At 40.7% G+C, this 18,578-nt stretch overlaps 1 protein-coding gene across 4 annotated transcripts; it reads right to left on the reverse strand.

Moving 5' to 3' along the window:
• Positions 1-655: 655 nt before the first annotated feature.
• Positions 656-17,685, reverse strand: QRFPR (pyroglutamylated RFamide peptide receptor). 4 transcript variants are annotated; one of them, XM_067297096.1, is made up of 7 exons: positions 17,346-17,685; positions 8,025-8,183; positions 7,336-7,397; positions 6,292-6,527; positions 4,557-4,654; positions 4,299-4,372; positions 3,155-3,191 (listed from the first exon to the last, which is right to left on the reverse strand). In XM_067297096.1, the coding sequence occupies exons 1-6, from the start codon at positions 17,683-17,685 to the stop codon at positions 4,332-4,334; spliced, it is 936 nt and encodes a 311-aa protein (XP_067153197.1). In that variant the 3' UTR covers positions 3,155-3,191; positions 4,299-4,331. The 4 variants fall into 4 exon arrangements, 3 of the variants coding, with proteins under 3 accessions (XP_067153196.1, XP_067153198.1, XP_067153197.1); XR_010884251.1 differs by having other exon boundaries at positions 3,173-3,191; positions 4,557-4,601; XM_067297095.1 differs by lacking the exon at positions 4,299-4,372 and having other exon boundaries at positions 656-3,191.
• Between the last annotated feature and the right edge of the window lie 893 nt (positions 17,686-18,578).

Below are 18,578 nucleotides of genomic sequence, written 5' to 3' on the forward strand. Positions count from 1 at the left end.
TGAAGTACTCAGTAACAGCCAAACACTTGGAAACACATGAGACACTGCAAGAGACAGACTACTAGTCTGGACACACAATTGGACTGATTCAGTACAACAGGTTGTTTTGTTAGTTAAATCAAAGCCGAGGCTTTGATAAAACAAACACTCCCCCAAACACAAACCTACACAAAGGCACGCATGGGCAAAATTTTAATTCTGCTTAAGTCAATAAAGGGTCTTCTACTCCTTGCAGCTGGGACTTCTCACAAGATTATCTGGCTTTGAGACAACTATTGTGCCAAAAAATGCACTAATGATATAGTTTATTAAGATGTAAAAGAACTCTCTGAAGACGTTTGGCCTATATTTAATCTAAATCTAACCACTATGCCTTTGCTGAAACACTTACCACTTCTCTCCTACCAAGACATTGGAACTTTTGATCTTTATTACCTTCCTCTTTAACAAGTCCTCTAAATCACATCTGTAAGGATGACAGTAGAAGCTGGTACCTGTCACAGGACTGAAACTTAATCACTAAAAAAGGCACAAGTAAGCTGATCTTTAAACAAAAACATACTCAAATAATGAAGTTTATAGAATGTACTCCCAGTCTAAAACAGCACCAGAAATACCAAAATAGAGTTTTAATGGAAAATACTACACTAATCACTTGTTGACATTACATTTTATGAGACAACAGAAGAAATAAACAAAAAAACCCAAAGACATAAAACACTCATAAGTTTTACAAAGCAACTATCAACTTTGCTGTTAAAATCTGTCACTGAAATCAGCAGTACAAATAAAACAAAAATCGTAACATAATAAAGTGGTTTTCATTTACAAAATCTGTTAAAACATGCACGCCTTATCATGAGCCAGAAAACTGCATCAGCTGAGGAAAAGGATGATAACCAGCCAATGTGAGTCCCTATTCTCCATGGCAGAAACTTTACTAAAAAGACCTCTTTCTGGAAAGATGAAAGACTAAAACAAAGCAATGGACTTCAAAGGAAGCCACAGTTATAATCACAGGCAAATATTGTTGCTGTTACTTACCAGCAGTATTCCAGGGTAATGCAAAGAGGCACTTGTGCCTGAGTGTCTGAGGCAGAACCTGACCTCACTCATGCTGTTTTACCCAAATGTACCTCTTTGAAACTGGTATTTTTATCTAATACATATGCTAATGTAAATAGGAATGCTCTCAATTTCTGGCTGTCAGGACAAGTTAGGAATCTTAACATGTCATTGGGTCAGAATATATGATATAAAGTGTATATATATATATATATATATTTAAAGTAGTATATATTTAAAATAAAGAGTATATCACAAACCAGCATCAGAATACCTTATCCAAAGGATATTTATGAACATTACAGAAGGATCAGATTACTTCTAACTTCAGCAAGCGTAACTTAGACTAGATTTTCATTTACAGTTTTGCAAGTGGCAATGTGAAAGAATCTTGAAAGTTACTGCCAAGGGAGCATCAAGGTCCCTGAGGTGGAATAAGGGATGACAGAAAAGAGCACTAACAATTCACAACCTATTCTTAAAGGATCCAGCCTAATCTCAGCTGGAATCGCAAATTATTTCAGAGCCCCATTTACATGATCAGACCACAATATAACCTTCTAGATCACATTTTTTCCTCAGGCCCACATTTGTAAGAATCTTTTGATTTTATAGTCTGAGTTTTGCCCACTGACAACTTTCAGAATTTATATGATTTCAGCCTTGTAATTTGCCAGAAAGCCTAAAAATAACAGAACATCGGCCCTGTTTATCCACTTAGAAGATGAGGGAGAGAAAACAGAGGAAAAAAAATCTGTGCTTGACAGAAGCAAAGGGCTTGGTCAAAAGACCATGTATTCAATTGAAAGTCTTCTGTAGAGTCCATCAGGTTCTGGGGCTGGTCCTTATATTCCTCCAGAACATGGCAACAATACTACTTCAACCCATGAGCCATGTATCTAAAACACAACCTTAAGTAAAACTCAGAGTTTATTCTATAGAACACACCTCTAGCATCTGTAGACCCTTGATTCTTATAGCACTTTTTCAACTTCTACATTTTTCAGCAGGAACAATGCTGTTTACAGGCAGTACACTCACATTTATACTTTTATCCAGAGAATTAACCTGTAAAAACAGTACATTAATTATGCATGTATTATTAATTTCAAATATGCTTTCTGCTTAGAAAATCTGAGTATGCATGCAAAGTTTAAATCTTTATCTCTTCAAAGTCAAATTCTGGCTGGCTCTTTCGCGTACTTGGCGAAACAGAATTGCATCTCTTCTGCATTTTTCTTAAACTCAAATCTCAAGTTTCTCTATCTTCAGAGTGCAGACAGTAGATCTTATAGACAATGTTAGACCCAGGTGAGATTCTGAAGCTGTCCAAAGGAAGTGTGCATGCTTTCCATAGTTTATATCTTCTGGCAAACTACATTCCACTGTGTATGGTCCAACGGTTTGTGAGCATCCAGACAAAAAGTAAACAAACAAGCAGCAGCTGCTTGGTTTACCTAGAGCAAAGGGCACAGAAGCCCTATGTTAGCTTAGGGAGAAAAACATTTTTCTGGAAATCATGCAGTAATATTGTTTTCCAAAGTTTTATTCCTCATCTATAAAATATTACAGTTTCTGACTCATTATTCAGACATTATCATAATCCATAGAATATTTTTCCCCTCCTTGCAGCATGCAAAGTAGAAAAATATATTTTAAATGGTTTGTTCAAAGTTAGCAGATAAAGGGAATGCTTTTTCCATTCTAAAAGCCTTTGTGATGTTATTGTCCATTTCCTAATGCAGAATGCACAGTAAGATCAGAGCTGAATAAGGCAAGATGCTGTTTCAAATTCCTTTTTGAAGTAGACTGATCACAGAACTTGACTTCTATGTTGCCATCGCTGAATGCCTCCCTCCTGGCCTCATCTGAGTCAGTGGGATCTCTTCGAGAAACACTTGCCTTTTGTCGCCTCATAGTAATCCCCGAGTTCCCAAGTTGCCTCGTTGGTGATGCATTTTCTTTGACAACACAAAAGCAGATGGCAGACAGAAAATTTTTCTTGAAGTTTTCATTCATAAAAGCATACACAATAGGGTTGCAAATAGAATTGAAAAATCCTATAATTTGGACAATAGCAAAGATCATTTTGACTGTCACATCATTATACTCCTTTTCAAAGTTACCTGGAAAGGAAAAAGGAGATATGCCGTAAGCACAGAATGGTATGAATACCCATTACTAAGCCCATTTAGATCCAGTCTGGCATTAGAAGCTTTTGTCTACTACCATGAAAGCACCTTGCTGGAGGTTCTTAATTTTAGCAATAGGATTTCAGCAGCAAGCAAAGATCAAGACCTACCACACAGTCTTGCTTCTATACATGTAAGGAAGGACAGAGTAGTCTGAAAGACAACTCATGAGCCAAAAAAAAAAAAAAAAAAAAAAAAAAAAAAAACAACAACCTTGCCCAATGGCCAAGTGACAGAAAGCCTCCAGTCTGCTAAATGTAGGCTTTGTTTATTGAAGTATTCCTCTGACTCTGTGTCTCACGTTCATGAGAAACTTGTAAGCGTCTTTTCACTGAGTATACGCAGCTTCATTCTCTGTGCTGACACAGATGGGCTCACAGAATAAAAATGCACCTTCTCGGTGATATCTCACATTTTAATTACATGAGATCACGGAATACCCTGAGTTTCTTGAATTCAAATACTTGGCTAAGAAACTTTGGAAACAGCTGTACAAGGGTTTACATGGTGAGCTAAATGAGGCCTTGCAGCAGGGGAAACAATCCCTGAAAGTGACAGTGGAAAGAGAGTGAAGTGCTATATAGAACAGTTCAGGGCAATCTCAATATGGGACAATCCAGACAATTTTAAAAGTTACAGCTTAAGCATTTTTGGTTCTGTCCAGGCATAAACATGATTTGGTTCATCCGACTGGCTGTAGCACTACTGACTTATCTGCTATGATCTTATCAGCAATAGAAGAAAAAGAGACAACTGTTGCCTTTGGCAAGTGGAACACAGCTGGTACTGAACACTTCAGTGTCCCTACACATGGCCAGCTGCATAGTCCCACCTGCTATCACTACATCCATGTAGAAGGAGAGAGACCAACAGTGCCCACTCTCACTCCCTCCACAAAGTCCAGCACGGTTTACAGCAAGACACAGATCTTTTTTAGTGCTACAGCAGGGAAGAGGAGATCTGGCTGACACACAAGTATTTCTCAGATATGTTCATCTCCCAAACACTACATCTGATAAGAGGTTTCTGAAATGTACTTACATTTTCTGTGAGCACTGCAGATCTGTCTATCACTCAGACTTCAGAGAAATTCATCTCTTGTTGATTATGTATCTCTATTACAAGACAGCGATTCAGGATTTATAAGCAAAACATTAACCTTTGCTAGCAGAAGGTATTTCATAGCTGAATGCTGCAGCAGCACTAGCATTTCATAATCTGCAGTTCCATTATTGGGAAAAAAATAATAATAAAAAAACTAAAAAAGTTTTTATTGTATGACACATGGCAGATACTCACTGTACTCTATCATCATGTGAATCACATGGAAAGGGGCCCAACAGACTGCAAAGAGAAACACCACTGTCACCATCATAACAATTGCTCGCTTCTTCTTCCTGAAATTGCACCAAGACATTTTATACTGAATCATTAAGTTATGTAAGTTAACCTAAGTTTCACTGAGTTAAATCTGTAAGTATGTTCTGATGGATGCAGATGCAAATAACCTCCCGAGAGAATGCTCCAAAGTACATAATTCCTTTTGAAATAAAAAACTGTAGTATCATATACATCCAGTACATAAATTAACACCTTTTAATTTCTCTCTTTCAGGGAAAACACCACATGTGGTAGTTGCAGCAAGCAGTGACATTAGCATGTCTTGCAATGCATTTTCACTCTATTTAAGTAAATACAATTCCAGTAGTAACAGAGGGGGAAAAACACCTGAAATTCCATTATAGCTCAAAAAACAAGTGTCCCTTCCCAGAACTGGGAGCACTAACTGTACCTGCAGTACCTCATTACACAGAGAATTTGACAGAGAGCAGGTGAAGCTATGCCCCCGAAATTCAGTTTTTGTTGCTAGGTGAAGTGCTGGAATAAGGAGCAAGAGATGCGCTCCCTGCCTTAAATATCTGACAGACTCTACATATGTATGAATTCATCATTGTTTCTGAATTGATATCATCAATATAACTAGGTTTATAGATCCCAGGATGGACATCTCTCACTTGAGCTAAAGAAGTAACCGTTCACTGGCAGCAACTACAGGATCTTCTTTCTGCTATGTGAAACATTCACTAAACTGAGGACCAACACAAAGTTTAGATGAATGTCACCCTAACTGATGTGAGGTCACATCCTCCTTCAGTTTTGACCGATAACTGTCTGCTTCTTTAGGCACTTCCTCAGACATTCGTCTAAGGAATCATTTGTCTTTAAGCTGCTTGCTAGTATTTTCCTTACAGCCCATACTTAATGTGATACTCTCCTCAATGCACACAATTGTTAGAGGTTTCTAGCACGTCAGGTAACAGACAGATTTGCCAAATTAAAGTAAAAGTGTGAGGTAATATGAAAGGTAGCCTATTTACGTGTTAAATAGCAAAGTTATTATAAATGTAAATAAACTTATTTATTTCTCCAATGGATAATTATTGAGTTTATAACTTTTCAGATACAGAGTTACCATCTTGATAGTCTCACAAGGCACAACAAATCTCAAAACATTTGGATCTCTTTGGAAGCTATATCAAGTTAAACTGTATCAAAGTAGTTCTTCAAGTGAGTTCTGGTTTGTTTGGTTTTTTTCTCCCCATGTGCCAATTTAACCTATAAAGGGCTCGTAAAGCAGTGTTCACAATCTCAGAGTTATATAAAGAGCTTTCCAAAGAATATATGGAAATAATACAGCAGCATTTTCCCAAATCATTTTCTAACTCACAGCCTACATCTTTTAAAAGCAACAATTTCACAATGCATAATATGGGATTTATTGAAGTGGCTTGATTTCCAAAGTGTCTCTACTGTATACTTTGATGAAAACAATCTTTAAGTTGTCTTAAATCAGGCAGCTAAGTGATAAATAGCTAGCTAGCTTTAAAAATCTGGGCCATGCTTGCAGACCTCCCACTGGATAAGGACAGCCTTTATTGCACTGGTTCTCAAGAACTGCCAGAAGAACAAATCTGCTTTTTAAGAGTCAAAGTTCTAGCTGTACTTTATGATCCTTGATATTTTATTTACAAACCTTGATATTTTAGACATTTCGTTCCCATGAATGGTTTGAAGAACTGAAGCATCTCCCACTCGTTTCTTAATCCAGAGTTCGTAACCAATTTTAGTGTACAAGAAAAGCATCAACATCAATGGAAGAAGGAAGAGTATAACAAGAATGAAGGTGGTATATATCTTCTGATAAATAGGACTGGTCCATTCTTCCAAGCAACAAACATATACTTTTTCATATAGAAAGTCATATTTAACCTGCAACAAGTGTAAAGGAGATGAGTCACTACAGTAATTATCACAAGTGTAAAGACCAAGCACATTCAAATGTTCCTTGCTTTTAAATATAAGGACAGAAAGAGACCTTTCAAAGTGAGAAAATTCTTCCAATCACTTTCCACATGAAGTGGTGGATTTACTCAAGTTGACAGAGAGCAGTCAGGACATGCTCCAATTTGTACTCTTGCTCAAAAAAAATTTTTTATTTTTTTTTTTTAAACAGGATTTTCAAAGGAAACCTTGGCTACATACTTTGCAAGTAGAGACAAGAATGTAGACATGTCACAAAATAACCCTTTTTAATAAAATGTTCCTGTTAACATTCAGACTCACAAGCTGCAGATTCTGACAAGGCATTTTTCCAACAGTGCATAATAACTCCTTAAACTATAATGGACAGCTAATTACATTTTAAACTAGATACAGTTCTTCCACATCCTGGAGAACACTATGTCATCCTGAAACATTAATCTAAGCCCTACACTGCTGGGTGTCAGTGCACCTATAAAACAAAAGCAAGGCACAGTGCAAGTCACATTTGCAATTATTGCTCTTTGAAATAATTGGGGTACATAGGTATGACTAGTCCCTGCTGGTAGTCTCTCTTCCACAGCATGGTAGTCCTAACTATTCGTCTTTCTCATGCTGGCATACAGAACAAAAGTTTCATTTCTGTTAATCCCCTCTCACGTTTGTCAGGAAGCTTATTCAATCTTGTTGCTAACCTTGCAAAAAGATCCAGCAAGGGCTGAGTTTAAAACATAAATTTCCATTTCGCCTAACATACCTCAAGCCGCTGCACATGCCACATAGGTGACCCAACAATAACTGCCAGCAACCAGACTATGCCTGTAAACAAATACACTTTTTAATACTCTGTACAACAAGAAGTGTAAGTTTTAGCGCCAACAAGTTTAACAGCTTCATCTGTGAGAGTCAGGTGAAGTAGACAACTTACGTTAAGAACAATATTTTTGATCTAAAGCAATCAGACAACATTCACATCAACAGCATCCTCTTCAGTCATCAGTCTCCTTTCTTTCAAGCTACCTTCATTTATTGGTATCCAAGTGTAAAGAATTTAATTTACACAAGCAACATTACCTATGTTCCCTGTGTAACAATGGAAGGACCATTTACAACTGTGACATTCCTTTAGCAGTGCTTGTATATTTTGAATATTTCTTCTTAAAGAAAATGGCTATCAAAAGTCTGTCAGAGTTCTGGTCAAATAAATCTTTGACTTGGGATTCTGGATTTATTGTCAGGATTTTGGCTAGTAATCACTCCACACACAGACACTATCCTTGAGCTATTTTATAAACACTGATAGATTCAGCATTAACTCCACCTCTGTATCACTAGTTGTATCAGTGCCTTTTGCTCTTTACACCATCTACACCAGTTAGACACACAATTAATTCTCCAAACACGCAGGCAGTGCAGGATGAATACCGGAGATGCCTAAAATCTTACCAAGCATTGTGAAAGCTCTTTTATTGGTGTACTGCCACTTCATTTTCAGTGGATGCACAATTCCCTGATGTCTTTCCATAGCAATGCAGGTCATCGTGAGAATCTCAGTTACAATAGCAGTGGATTGAACAAACGGTACCATCTTGCAAGCAAAGGCACCTGCAATAGTCAGAAGGTAAATTAAGCAACTCTTGCAGTTCATGAAGAAATATTAACACCAAACTTCATTACTGAAGTGATATTGTGAAAAAAAGGCTTCTCATATTTATTTTAACAGCTACACTGCTAAGTTGCCTATTTTAAACTATTCATCAAATGGAGCTTTCAATAGTCATTCTTCTCTTGTACATCATTATACCTGCAAAAACAAGAGTTCTTGCTTTGTTCTGTATCAGTCAGACTCTGTCAAAAACAAAACAGGAATAAATCTTCAACCATCTACTTTCAAATGCCCCAAACTACAGGGATACTATCTTTTATCTCAGCAGATTATTCCTCAGTTTTATGAAGGTCTTTGTGTTTTCTGTTCTGAGTTTTGCCTTTTCTGCTGTTACCAATACATTCCTTCTTTTCATTTAAATATCTCTCTATTTCTGTACACTTTGGCACTTAAAGCACCATTCTGCCAAGTGATACATAGAAGTCCTCTAACAGGCTTAATTCAGTCTCTTCATTTTTCCATTCTCCAGCTCTCACTCTTCTCCGATTAACACATTATGCTAACGACACTGCCTGAATTAAATGCAGTTTCCTGGGTGCAGCTTCACAAGAGTCGTACAGTTTGCTACTGTGAGGTGCTGTATTTATGCACAGCCAGCCCAGATCTATGGCCTTCATTACTGCTATAGCTTCCTGAAAGCAGGTATTTAATTCTTAGCCTATTAACAGTCATTCTCCATTACTCATTCCCAAGTCTCAAACATCTTAACAGCTATGAGGCCTGCTTTCTATAACAGCCTCACATCCCTGCGCTCTCAGTCCTTATTACCTACTCTGGGAAGGTAAGCCAGTCTTCATGAACTACTTGGCTTGCTCATGTATTACTTTTACTTGACTGAAATTAGGTTTCTTCTATCAGACCTCAAAATGGTAGATTACCTGGTAAATACAATACAGAAAATTAAAAATGTAGAGAGACTTCAAAATTGAAATTCTTCTTCTGCAGGCTGCTTGTGAGCACCTCCTGCTTGAGTTAAGAAGATTTCTCATTACTTTGCGAAAAGAGGGGCTCTCAAGAATTAAATTGAGGGGGAGGGAGGCTGTTCCTTTTCAATCTTAGTCCTCATTTCCCACCTCTGGAAAAGCATGCATATTTAAAACACCACCCTGTAACTCAACAGCATTAACACTATAGATTTTAACTCAAAAGAGAAATGAGGCTAACAAGTGAAGTCAGTTTCCTTGAATACTGTTTCTCAAACCATGGAGGGGAAAAATACTGGAAAGTGATTGCAAAAACTGCTATAACCTATTCTGGTAAATTCTTTGAGAACAGACTTTTGAGAACATACCTTATATGCCAGAAAAACCTAAAATTTCCTGGTGGAGGGAAAAAAAAAAGCTAAGTTTTTAAGTATCAGCTGTCGCTAAAACAGAACTCTCATTTTAAGCACAAGAACAATTTCTGCTTAAGAGAAAGATGTGCTCTGAAGTCTATCATTTCACTCCTCAGGATATGCTCAATGCTCAAAGCACTTTTTCCTCCCTAAAAATAAAAGTTCAGAATCATGGCATAATGACAAAAAAAAAAAAACACACAAAGATGAATACAATCTCTGACTTGCTCTTGAAAAACAATAATTAGCTTGATTTGGACGAGAAGCCTGGCTAGATTTTTACTTAAGCTGAAGTTAATATTCTTAAGACCAGCTCCAAAATTTGTGCCGACATCATCAACCTGAGGCCATTCATCAACATCCAATGAGTCAAATTCAGGTTCTAGAGAGATGAAGCTCGGGAAAAAGGGTGCCACTGTCTGCTTCCCAATACAGAGCCCAAAGCCAGACCTATTCCAGGTCTTAGAGATACTTGGGAGATTTCTATGCTATGCTGCATAAAATATACAGCATCTATGTAACGACTCTGAACCCACAGATAAGCACAGCTCCAGCACATTAACCTTTCTCATGTCATTCCATGGACTGAAGCCTTCTTGTGCTAAATGGGGTAGTGGGATAACTTGAGTCTATTTCTCAGATTCCTGTATGCCATTTTCTTGGTTTTGGTAAGCTAAATCTTTCACAATAGAACTTTGTTTTAGTTCTTTTGCAATCCATTAAGTGTTTTTAGGAATCTAATACGCAGTGGAAAGATTATAGCGTTCCAAAGATTTTTAAAAGGCCATTGAAAAAAATTGATAGAAAAGTATCTTTTTGGCCTTTTCCACTTAAATCCCCTCAATACAAAAACGTGTGGCTTTTTTGAAAATTTTACAGTATATTTTACCTAGTATTTTAAGTATGTATCAAAATATTTAACTTTCTACAAGATAAGTCTTTCAGTAAATACTTCCAATAAATTGTTACTGAAAAAAAAATTGAAGCATTTAATACTGATCATTTCCAAGGGGGAAAGAAAATCACTTCCACAGGATTACTGGGAATTAAAATAGCTAATTGCTTCTCCTTTTCAAAAGGTTAAGAGATTCCCAAAAGTATTCCTTATGCATGGCTGAAAAGCGGATGGTTTATTCAATGATTAGAGTTTTCCCTAAGGATAACATATTAGAAAACTGCAAATATAAATGATGTTCCCTTAAACAATTCTTCATACCTTCATTAGCAAACATTGTCCATGGATGAGGTAGCAGTTTCATTACCCATATAAAACATCAATTTTTCTTCTTTTATTCGGGTAAAAAAAGCAAGTTTCTAAAACCATTTTGTAATAAAAGTTAAACTGCTACTGGCTCTGTTAAAATGTTATTGACCAAGCCCTTGTGCTTAACTCTGTGGAGTAAGTCTCTATCATAGTATGTAAACCAAACATAAATGTATGTTCTCTTCAGCTCACATGGTGCAATCTGTTTTCTTGTATTATGTAAGTTCAGGGGAGAAAACAAAACAGTTTCCACCATAAAACAGATGATACGCTTGAAGGTCTTACAAACTACACTGGGCAGCACATTGTTTTATATCAGTTCTTGGGTATACAGGAATTTTGTGTCCTTAGTATATAATCTGTGATGCACAAGTCCCTCATATGTTACGTACAGAGGAAAAAGAACACAATTTACATACATTTGCCCAGAAGAAGGTATGAGCGTGTGCATGATAGTAAGATCTGTGCTAGCCTAGTCTGATTTTTTATGGTCAGCTACAGCAGTTGAGATGAAATGGCACGGTATGAACCCACAATTAGACTACGTTCCTTGAAAAACCCATAATTTAGTTACCAACACATTGTAGAGTTCAGACCACTGCCTCTATGCTGTGATTTGGAAAAGGAGACCACACAGCTTGGCCTAGCTCATCAAGCTATCCCATCCCTGCACCATGCACCCTCCTTCCTCCTAGGTTCACAGGCAGCGTCTCTGGTTATGAATTTAGAGCCACTGCAACAGACACCACAGAGTCTTAAAGGCAAACTGGAATCAGCAGCAACTTATTTCAAAATGCAGCAATCAACAAGTGAAAAACGTAAACACAAACATGCAAGGATGTGGGACAGCTAAGCAGCAAAGCTTTGCTACTAGAACGTAAAACTACTGCAGAAAAGTACTAAGCAGTTGTGGCACAAACAGTACAGGTGGAGTTTTTTGGGATGGGGTAGAGATCCAGCTCTCTCCTGAAGAAAGGGACTCACTAACAGGGAGAGAAGCAGCAAATGACAAGCATAGCCCTGGTTCACTCAGTACAAGGCAAAGATCTCCAATTATTTCTACCACAGGAAGGAGGTAGTGACTGCCCCACTAAACCAACTACTGCAACAGCAAATATTTTACATCAGTCATGGTGTTTAACGCTCACATAAATCCATTAATGATGTGCACAACTTGTAGTAAAAAACAGCAAAACAAAAAAAACCCCTATGTTAAATGTGTGGGTACAATTAGTTTTGTCAGCATTGTTTGCTGCTTTTCATTTTAGTCAGGTGTCGCCCTGTCCCTCTATTATAACAAAACTAAGCCTGTTGCTTCCTTTGCTAAGGCATTCACTGTAAAACCCTTTCTCAGCCTGTCTTCATATAGAATTTTATTCCTGCCTCTGCTCATAAGCAAATGCCTGAAAATACACAGTAGCAGAACCATGGAGAATGAATGATAAGGCAGGATTTCACCCACACAGACAGGAGAAAACTAAAAAATTATCTTGTTCTTGTGGAAACAGACCAATCCCGAGACATAACCTCTTACACAGCAGGAGGCAGAAGTGTCCTTCTTACATCCCTGACTTGATTTAAAATGTTTAGACACAACTTAAATCAGAAAGTCAGAAAACCTTAAAAACAGGAGATTCAAATAGCTGAATCTCTCATGTTCTGTTTTACTGTCTAGTATAGATCAGTTGAACATATTTAACAGTATGTCAATAGAGTTTGAGATTATTTAGAAATTTTTTAGTATCAAAGAAAATTCCAGAAGTAAGTCAGAGTGAAGAAGTTTCTAATGTCATACTGAAGAACAGAAATGAAATTCTATAGAGATGTCTAAGAATATCAGACAAGAAAACAAAGAAAAAATAATGTTCATTACTAAAATTAATTTTTAATCTCACAGTGAGGGATGTTTGTACATTCTAACACGGAAAACGTCGTAAGTAGGGACGCATAACTCTTGATACAAGATGGTTGGTTAAGAACTGAGTACACGCTAAATGGAGAACTGGCTACAACATGCAACTCAGTTTTCACCCTAGCCTTTACATACCAAGGAGCTGTCATACCAAGGAGCAGCTGAGGTGCCTAAAACCAGACATCTACTGCTCCTTTAGATGCCTTCAGTAAGCAAGACACCTGTACATAACAGGGAGATATGACAGAGGATGTACAGAAGACCCCCACCTCTGCAGTAGCAGCCAGAGGCCAGGCAAGATACCCGGCGGCCTCTCAAACGGTTTGCGCATCCAGTAGTGCATCAGATGATTCACTACTCTGCAAATGGTGAGAAAAGCCACCGTCCGGCATCTGTTTTGAGAAGATTTATTTCATCTGATGAAACAGGGAATTTGTGAGAAAGACATTACCATTGCCAGCTCTACAGTAACCTGATGTTTGCCCTTATCTTTTGCCAGAGCTATTATACTACACAACATCAAGAGTTACTTTCCTGTTGCTTCAAGCAGTACTGCAGATATTGCTTTTACTCAGCTAGGTATTTTCAGAAATTAAAGCATCTCATGTAATGTTTGGCCCAACAGGAACAAAAGCCAAAATTTATCTTTAATGGTACTGCCACGAGTATGACAATGAGACCTCTACTGCTCTCTCCTGTCTATGATCATATAAGAACAAGATCTTCAACTGATCTAGTTCACACTGAGATTGCCTGTTTGCTGTATGTATTGAAGAGCATCTTATTCACTTTCCCATTTTATCCATCTTTACTAATAAATATGATCCCAGTGATCATCTATGCCAAAGCTGCAATTTTAAATTTTCTTCCACTGTATCTTCCACATAACAGAGAGATTAGTTTGCAGCACCTGCATTAAAAGGTCTTCTAGAAGTTACAGCCTTCTTAATGGCAAAGTCTAAATAAGACATTGCAACATATGCTGTCATTTTAACAGTTTCACACTCTTCTACAGATTCTTAAGTGATCAGAGAACCAAAGCTAAGACTGATTCACCTATTTTTGGTCATGATGCTGATGATCAAAATGTTTCCAGTTGCTCCCTGTGTAGAGCTAGCAGTTCTATGTTAATGCTGGATAATCACCAGGCAAAAGGAGGCATGCATTCAGCTTCTTGAAACTGCAGATGGTGAATTGTAAGTGAAGTTAAAATGTATTAAGAAATACACTAAGGAAGAAGTCATGCCAGTGCCTTAGTCTTTCCCATCTCTGTCAGAAGTGAATCAAGGTCTAATAAATGTAATGCAGTGATCATGAGAAATCTTCAGTTTCTAAAGAATTTAGACAAACACACTATCTGTCATAGAGAGGAGCCACTCTCTGCAGTTCAGTTTGCATTATTTTACATCACCAGCTACCAATGTTTTCTTTGGAGTTCTATTGTAAACTACGCACCCGGAATCCTGTGGGATTAAAGTATTACATCCTTCACTTTAGACACACCAAAATAGTAATTAGTCCTTTCCAATAGCACTCCCAAAATGCCTTAAAAATTAACAGCTGCTCAAAAAGGGTAGCTGTTCTTGTGTTTGTATGTACAATCTCAATAATCGAAGGTGTTAGCAGTTCTGCCCTCACACCTCTGTTCTGCTGTGGATTTTCTGGAAGCAAGAAGAGGAGAAAGTAGAAGGAAACAAAACACACACATACAAGCATGCAAATACAGAATCAAACCCAATTCAAAGGCCAGTACGAAACATATCTATGTCTCAGTTCACATAACCTAGTACAGGTGTTTCAGTGATGCAAGTGCAGCTAAATCAAGAAATAAAATGACCCCAAATGCTCAGCAACCTGAAGATATATCTAGTAGCAAGTGTCTCAGAATGCACCACTTTTTCCAGCAGGGATATATTATGGCAGTCAAAGTGCCTTGTTCTTAACAGGATTGGAGCTTGCACTACTTGGAGCAGAGTCTTGCACTACGGTAGATGAGAATAAGCTCTCTCAGGCTAAAAAATGGGAGGCAAAAGAAAAACTAAACCAGTAAAGCCAGCAACGGAAAGACTCCTCCTAGTCTGGTAGGCTCCAATTTGCAATATGACTGTAATCACTGTTCATGCTTCACAGTGTGAGCCTCAGGAATCAGATACCCTTGAAGAAATGCCATCTATTTATATCTCATTTGCTTCCCTGAATTTTATTTAACTCTTTTTCAACAATCAAGGGTAACATTCATCAAATATGTTACTTATTATATCCTGTCAATATTGCGTTACTGAAAGTTAATTATTTTCACAAGACCATAGAGGTTGATATCAAAGTCAATGAGACATATGAATGCACTTCTATTAAAGATGCTCTAGCACAGCAAGAGGGTAGGGAAAACACACAGCAAAACCTGCACAACAGTGTATTTTAAAATATCCAACTATTGAATATCTGAACACAAGGGTTTTGGTCGGTGGCATTTGTTGCAACTGTATCATACTTTTTACACCCACTGCTTCCAGATTTTGTCAAGCACCCCCAGTAAGAGAAGGTAAACAGAAACATTATGTTTACTTTCCCTATACTGCTCCACATGCCTCTGCCATATCTGCAGTAGTTCACCTTCAGCAGGGGCTCCATCTCACCCAACTTCTAGATGACTCTGGTCAGATGCGGGGTCTCAAGCTGACAGACTGGAGTGCCCTCTATGAGGGAGAAGAATCCCGTTTGTTATCTTTACAGTCCAGTCGTCTCCCCTTTATGTGGAATCTCTTGATACCTCCAAGAGCCTTCTATTGTATTCTGTTTAAGCAAGGAGAACTGGAACTAAAACAGTCAAAACAAGGACAGGCAGAAGTAGATACCAATGTATTCCTTTAATTTTATTGCACATGCTTATTAATTTGGGGGTTCAGCACTTGTACTGCCTTAAAACATTGGTGGCCTCCCCCAAAGACAGCTTGTGAGAAAATAAAACAGCTGCACAGAAATATTTTTTTCATTGTCTTTACTATCAGTTACCCCTGTAGTCCTCTATTCAGCATTTCTCCTACAAAGTTCCTGGCTTTGAGATAAAAAGTAAAGCTTACTTCTCATTGGGTTCAATTTTCAGCAGTCTGGTTTTCAAGTCTCCTCTGATCTGCCAATTTTCATCCCATATTTTAGCGTACTGACTGTACTGGAATTAAATCTCCATGTTTTGAAGGCAACCTTCACCAACTCTCAACAGCAAAATCACAGGAGAACTGAAACATAATGGTGCCACTGTATGAACATCCTTACAGTTACAAATATTTCAATCTGCAGAAGGACAAGATCTTGTCTGCTGCAAAACAATCCCTTATACTTTTTCCCACATATGGTTGTCAACCACCATCTTAAGATCAGGAGAAGAAAGAGAACTGCCCTTTTGCAATGTTAATTCACCTTTGTCTTTTTGTAGCTTTACTTTGGAAATACGATGCAAAAAAGTATACCTTCTGGGCATCAGTGAGACCTTACCCAAAGGTCCTTCACGTCAATGGGAGTATAACATAATTCCACAGACACAAGCAAGTCTTAAAAATAATTCATCATTCCAACATAAATGAAAATTCTGTGTAAGAGAAATAGTTGTCATGAAATTTTCTATCCTGCAATCCCAGAAAAAGCCGATCCTTTACAGTTGGTTTACAGATAAGCTTCTTTATAAACAGCCGAGCCACTGGCCAAAAACACCCAAAGAGCCTACAACCTAAGAAAACTGGATGAGTTCCTTGCGTACTACATTTGGTCAGACACCCAGATACCCAAATCTGCAGATAAGCAGCTCGTAAATTCAGAATATTCTATAACATGTTTTCTCACTGCCTCCCACCCTGTTTTTCCAAGGATGCACTTTTTTCTAGAGAAGGGTTAAAGGGTTCTAACTCCAAATCTGCTGATCTCAAAGGAATTTAAGCTGAGTAACGATGGAATGATGTTTTACCTGCCAGACAGATCTCATTACTTGGGGGGGGGGGGGGGGGGGAGAAAAAAAAAGGTCTCACCCGCACCACACAATCTGTAGTTTCTTACAAACATACTGCAACTTTTAACAACACGTGAACACGAAAGCACAAGAGGTTTAACACAACCTGAAGGGGTGGTGCAGACGTTATTTAACTCCGCTGAAAAGCGACTCGCAGTACGCCGAGGGCAAGGAATCGAACACCTAGAGATAAAGCCCTAACCCCGCAATAAAGCGTTCGAACGCCTGGGCACGGCCAGCGGCTCCCGAGAGCGCGGACGTCTCGAGTTTTGAGGAGTTTAAACGCTGTGAGAGTACGAAGAACTTCACAAGCGCGCTCAGAAGTTCACGGAAATACCACCGCCGACTACGTTGCTATTAAACGCACTAAGGGAGACCGGCAGCCCCTTCGCAGGGGTCCGGCGCGCGGAGCCCAACGGCCGCAGGACACCCGCCACCCTTCGGAGCCCCTCACGGGCGGGGGGACCGGCGGCTCCACGCGGGGTTTTGCGGCCGCAAGCGCTGCCCCCCAGCAGCCTCTCCGCCTTCCCCAGCCGCCGCCGACCCCGTAACGGCCCCCCGGCCCGCGCCGCGGCCCCCCGACACCCACCGCCGAGCCAGTTGGAGGAGATGTTTTGCAGCATGGTGAAGGGGACGCAGAAGAAGGCGATGAGGAGGTCGCTGAGCGCCAGGGAGCAGATGAAGATGTTGGTGACGGTCCTCATGGCTTTGCTGCGGGTCACCACGTAGAGCACCAGGCCGTTGCCGAAGAGCGCCAGGGCGAAGATGAGCACGCAGATGAGCACGAAGGCCACCTTAGCGCGCCCCGGCAGCTCCGGGATGTACACCAGCGGCCGCAGCCCGTAGAGGGCGATGAACTGCTCCCGCGTCACGTTGTTGTCCCGCAGGAGCTGCGCGAACTGCTCCGGGGTGATGTTCAGGGACCGCATGGCGCCGCCCGGCCCCTCAGCGCACCCGCCCGGGCCGCCGCCGGCGCCCCGCCATCGCCGGCCCGCCGCGGGGCGAAGCGCCCGGAGCCGACTGCGCGGGCGGCGCCACGCCGCGCCGCACCGCACCGCGGAGACGAGGAGGCGCGGGGAGGAAGGAAGCCAGCAGAGCCAGGGGCGCCCCCGCGCGCGGCTCCGAGCAGCCCGGCCCCGCGCGGGCGGTGCACGGTGCACGGTGGACGGAGCGGCCGGGCGACCCGCTCCGCGCGGCGCCAAACTTCGAGGCGGCCGCAGCGCCCGCGGGCACTGCCGACTGCCGCGGCCAGCGCGCGTGCCGCGGGTTTGGGGGGGGGGGGGCGGGGGGGGCTTTATGCGGGGCTGCGGCCAATCAGCGCGCGGCGCGGGGCCGCGCCCCGGTGCGGAGCGCGCGGGCGCCGCTGTCCTCCGCGTGCCCGCCAACGGCCCCGCCGCGTCCCTGAGAGGGCAGCGGGGAAGCGCGGAGGCAGCAACCCCAGCCCAGCCGCTCCGGGCTTTCCCCTCAGCCCCTCCAAGGCAAGCTGTCTCTGCCCTAGCTGCCGGCGCTTCTCGGCACGTATTTCCCCAACGGGGGCTTGAAATACCCAAGACGGCAGCTGAAACTGTGGAGTCAACCTCTTGGCATGTTTCCATTAAGTGGAACAGCAAATAAGAGAGCCAAAATCGGCCTCACCTGGTGCCCTTTGGTGCGAGGGGAGACTCCTGATGCCCCCAGCACATCACGCATTGCTGCCGGTTGCTGCCCAGCCTGAACAAAGCGACGGAGGGGTTTTAGCTGCCCTGAGCTTTCAGCCACCTGTGCCCCAACACCACTGCTGGCCCCTTGAAGGATGGTGAGCCAAAGCTTGCATCAAAAAGTG

Source organism: Apteryx mantelli, chromosome 5 (assembly GCF_036417845.1).
Source record: "Apteryx mantelli isolate bAptMan1 chromosome 5, bAptMan1.hap1, whole genome shotgun sequence".
NCBI classification, from domain to species: Eukaryota; Metazoa; Chordata; class Aves; order Apterygiformes; family Apterygidae; genus Apteryx; species Apteryx mantelli.

Bases quoted from the DNA above. Each gene is read 5' to 3' on its own strand.
- QRFPR (XM_067297095.1), bottom strand. From the start codon at position 17,685: ATGCGGTCCCTGAACATCACCCCGGAGCAGTTCGCGCAGCTCCTGCGG. The intron at 8,184-17,345 runs GTGGGTGTCGGG...TGACTATTGCAG, and splicing joins CTCCTCCAACTGGCTCGGCG to GTGCCTTTGCTTGCAAGATG. The intron at 7,398-8,024 runs GTAAGATTTTAG...ATTTGTTTACAG, and splicing joins AAGAGCTTTCACAATGCTTG to GCATAGTCTGGTTGCTGGCA.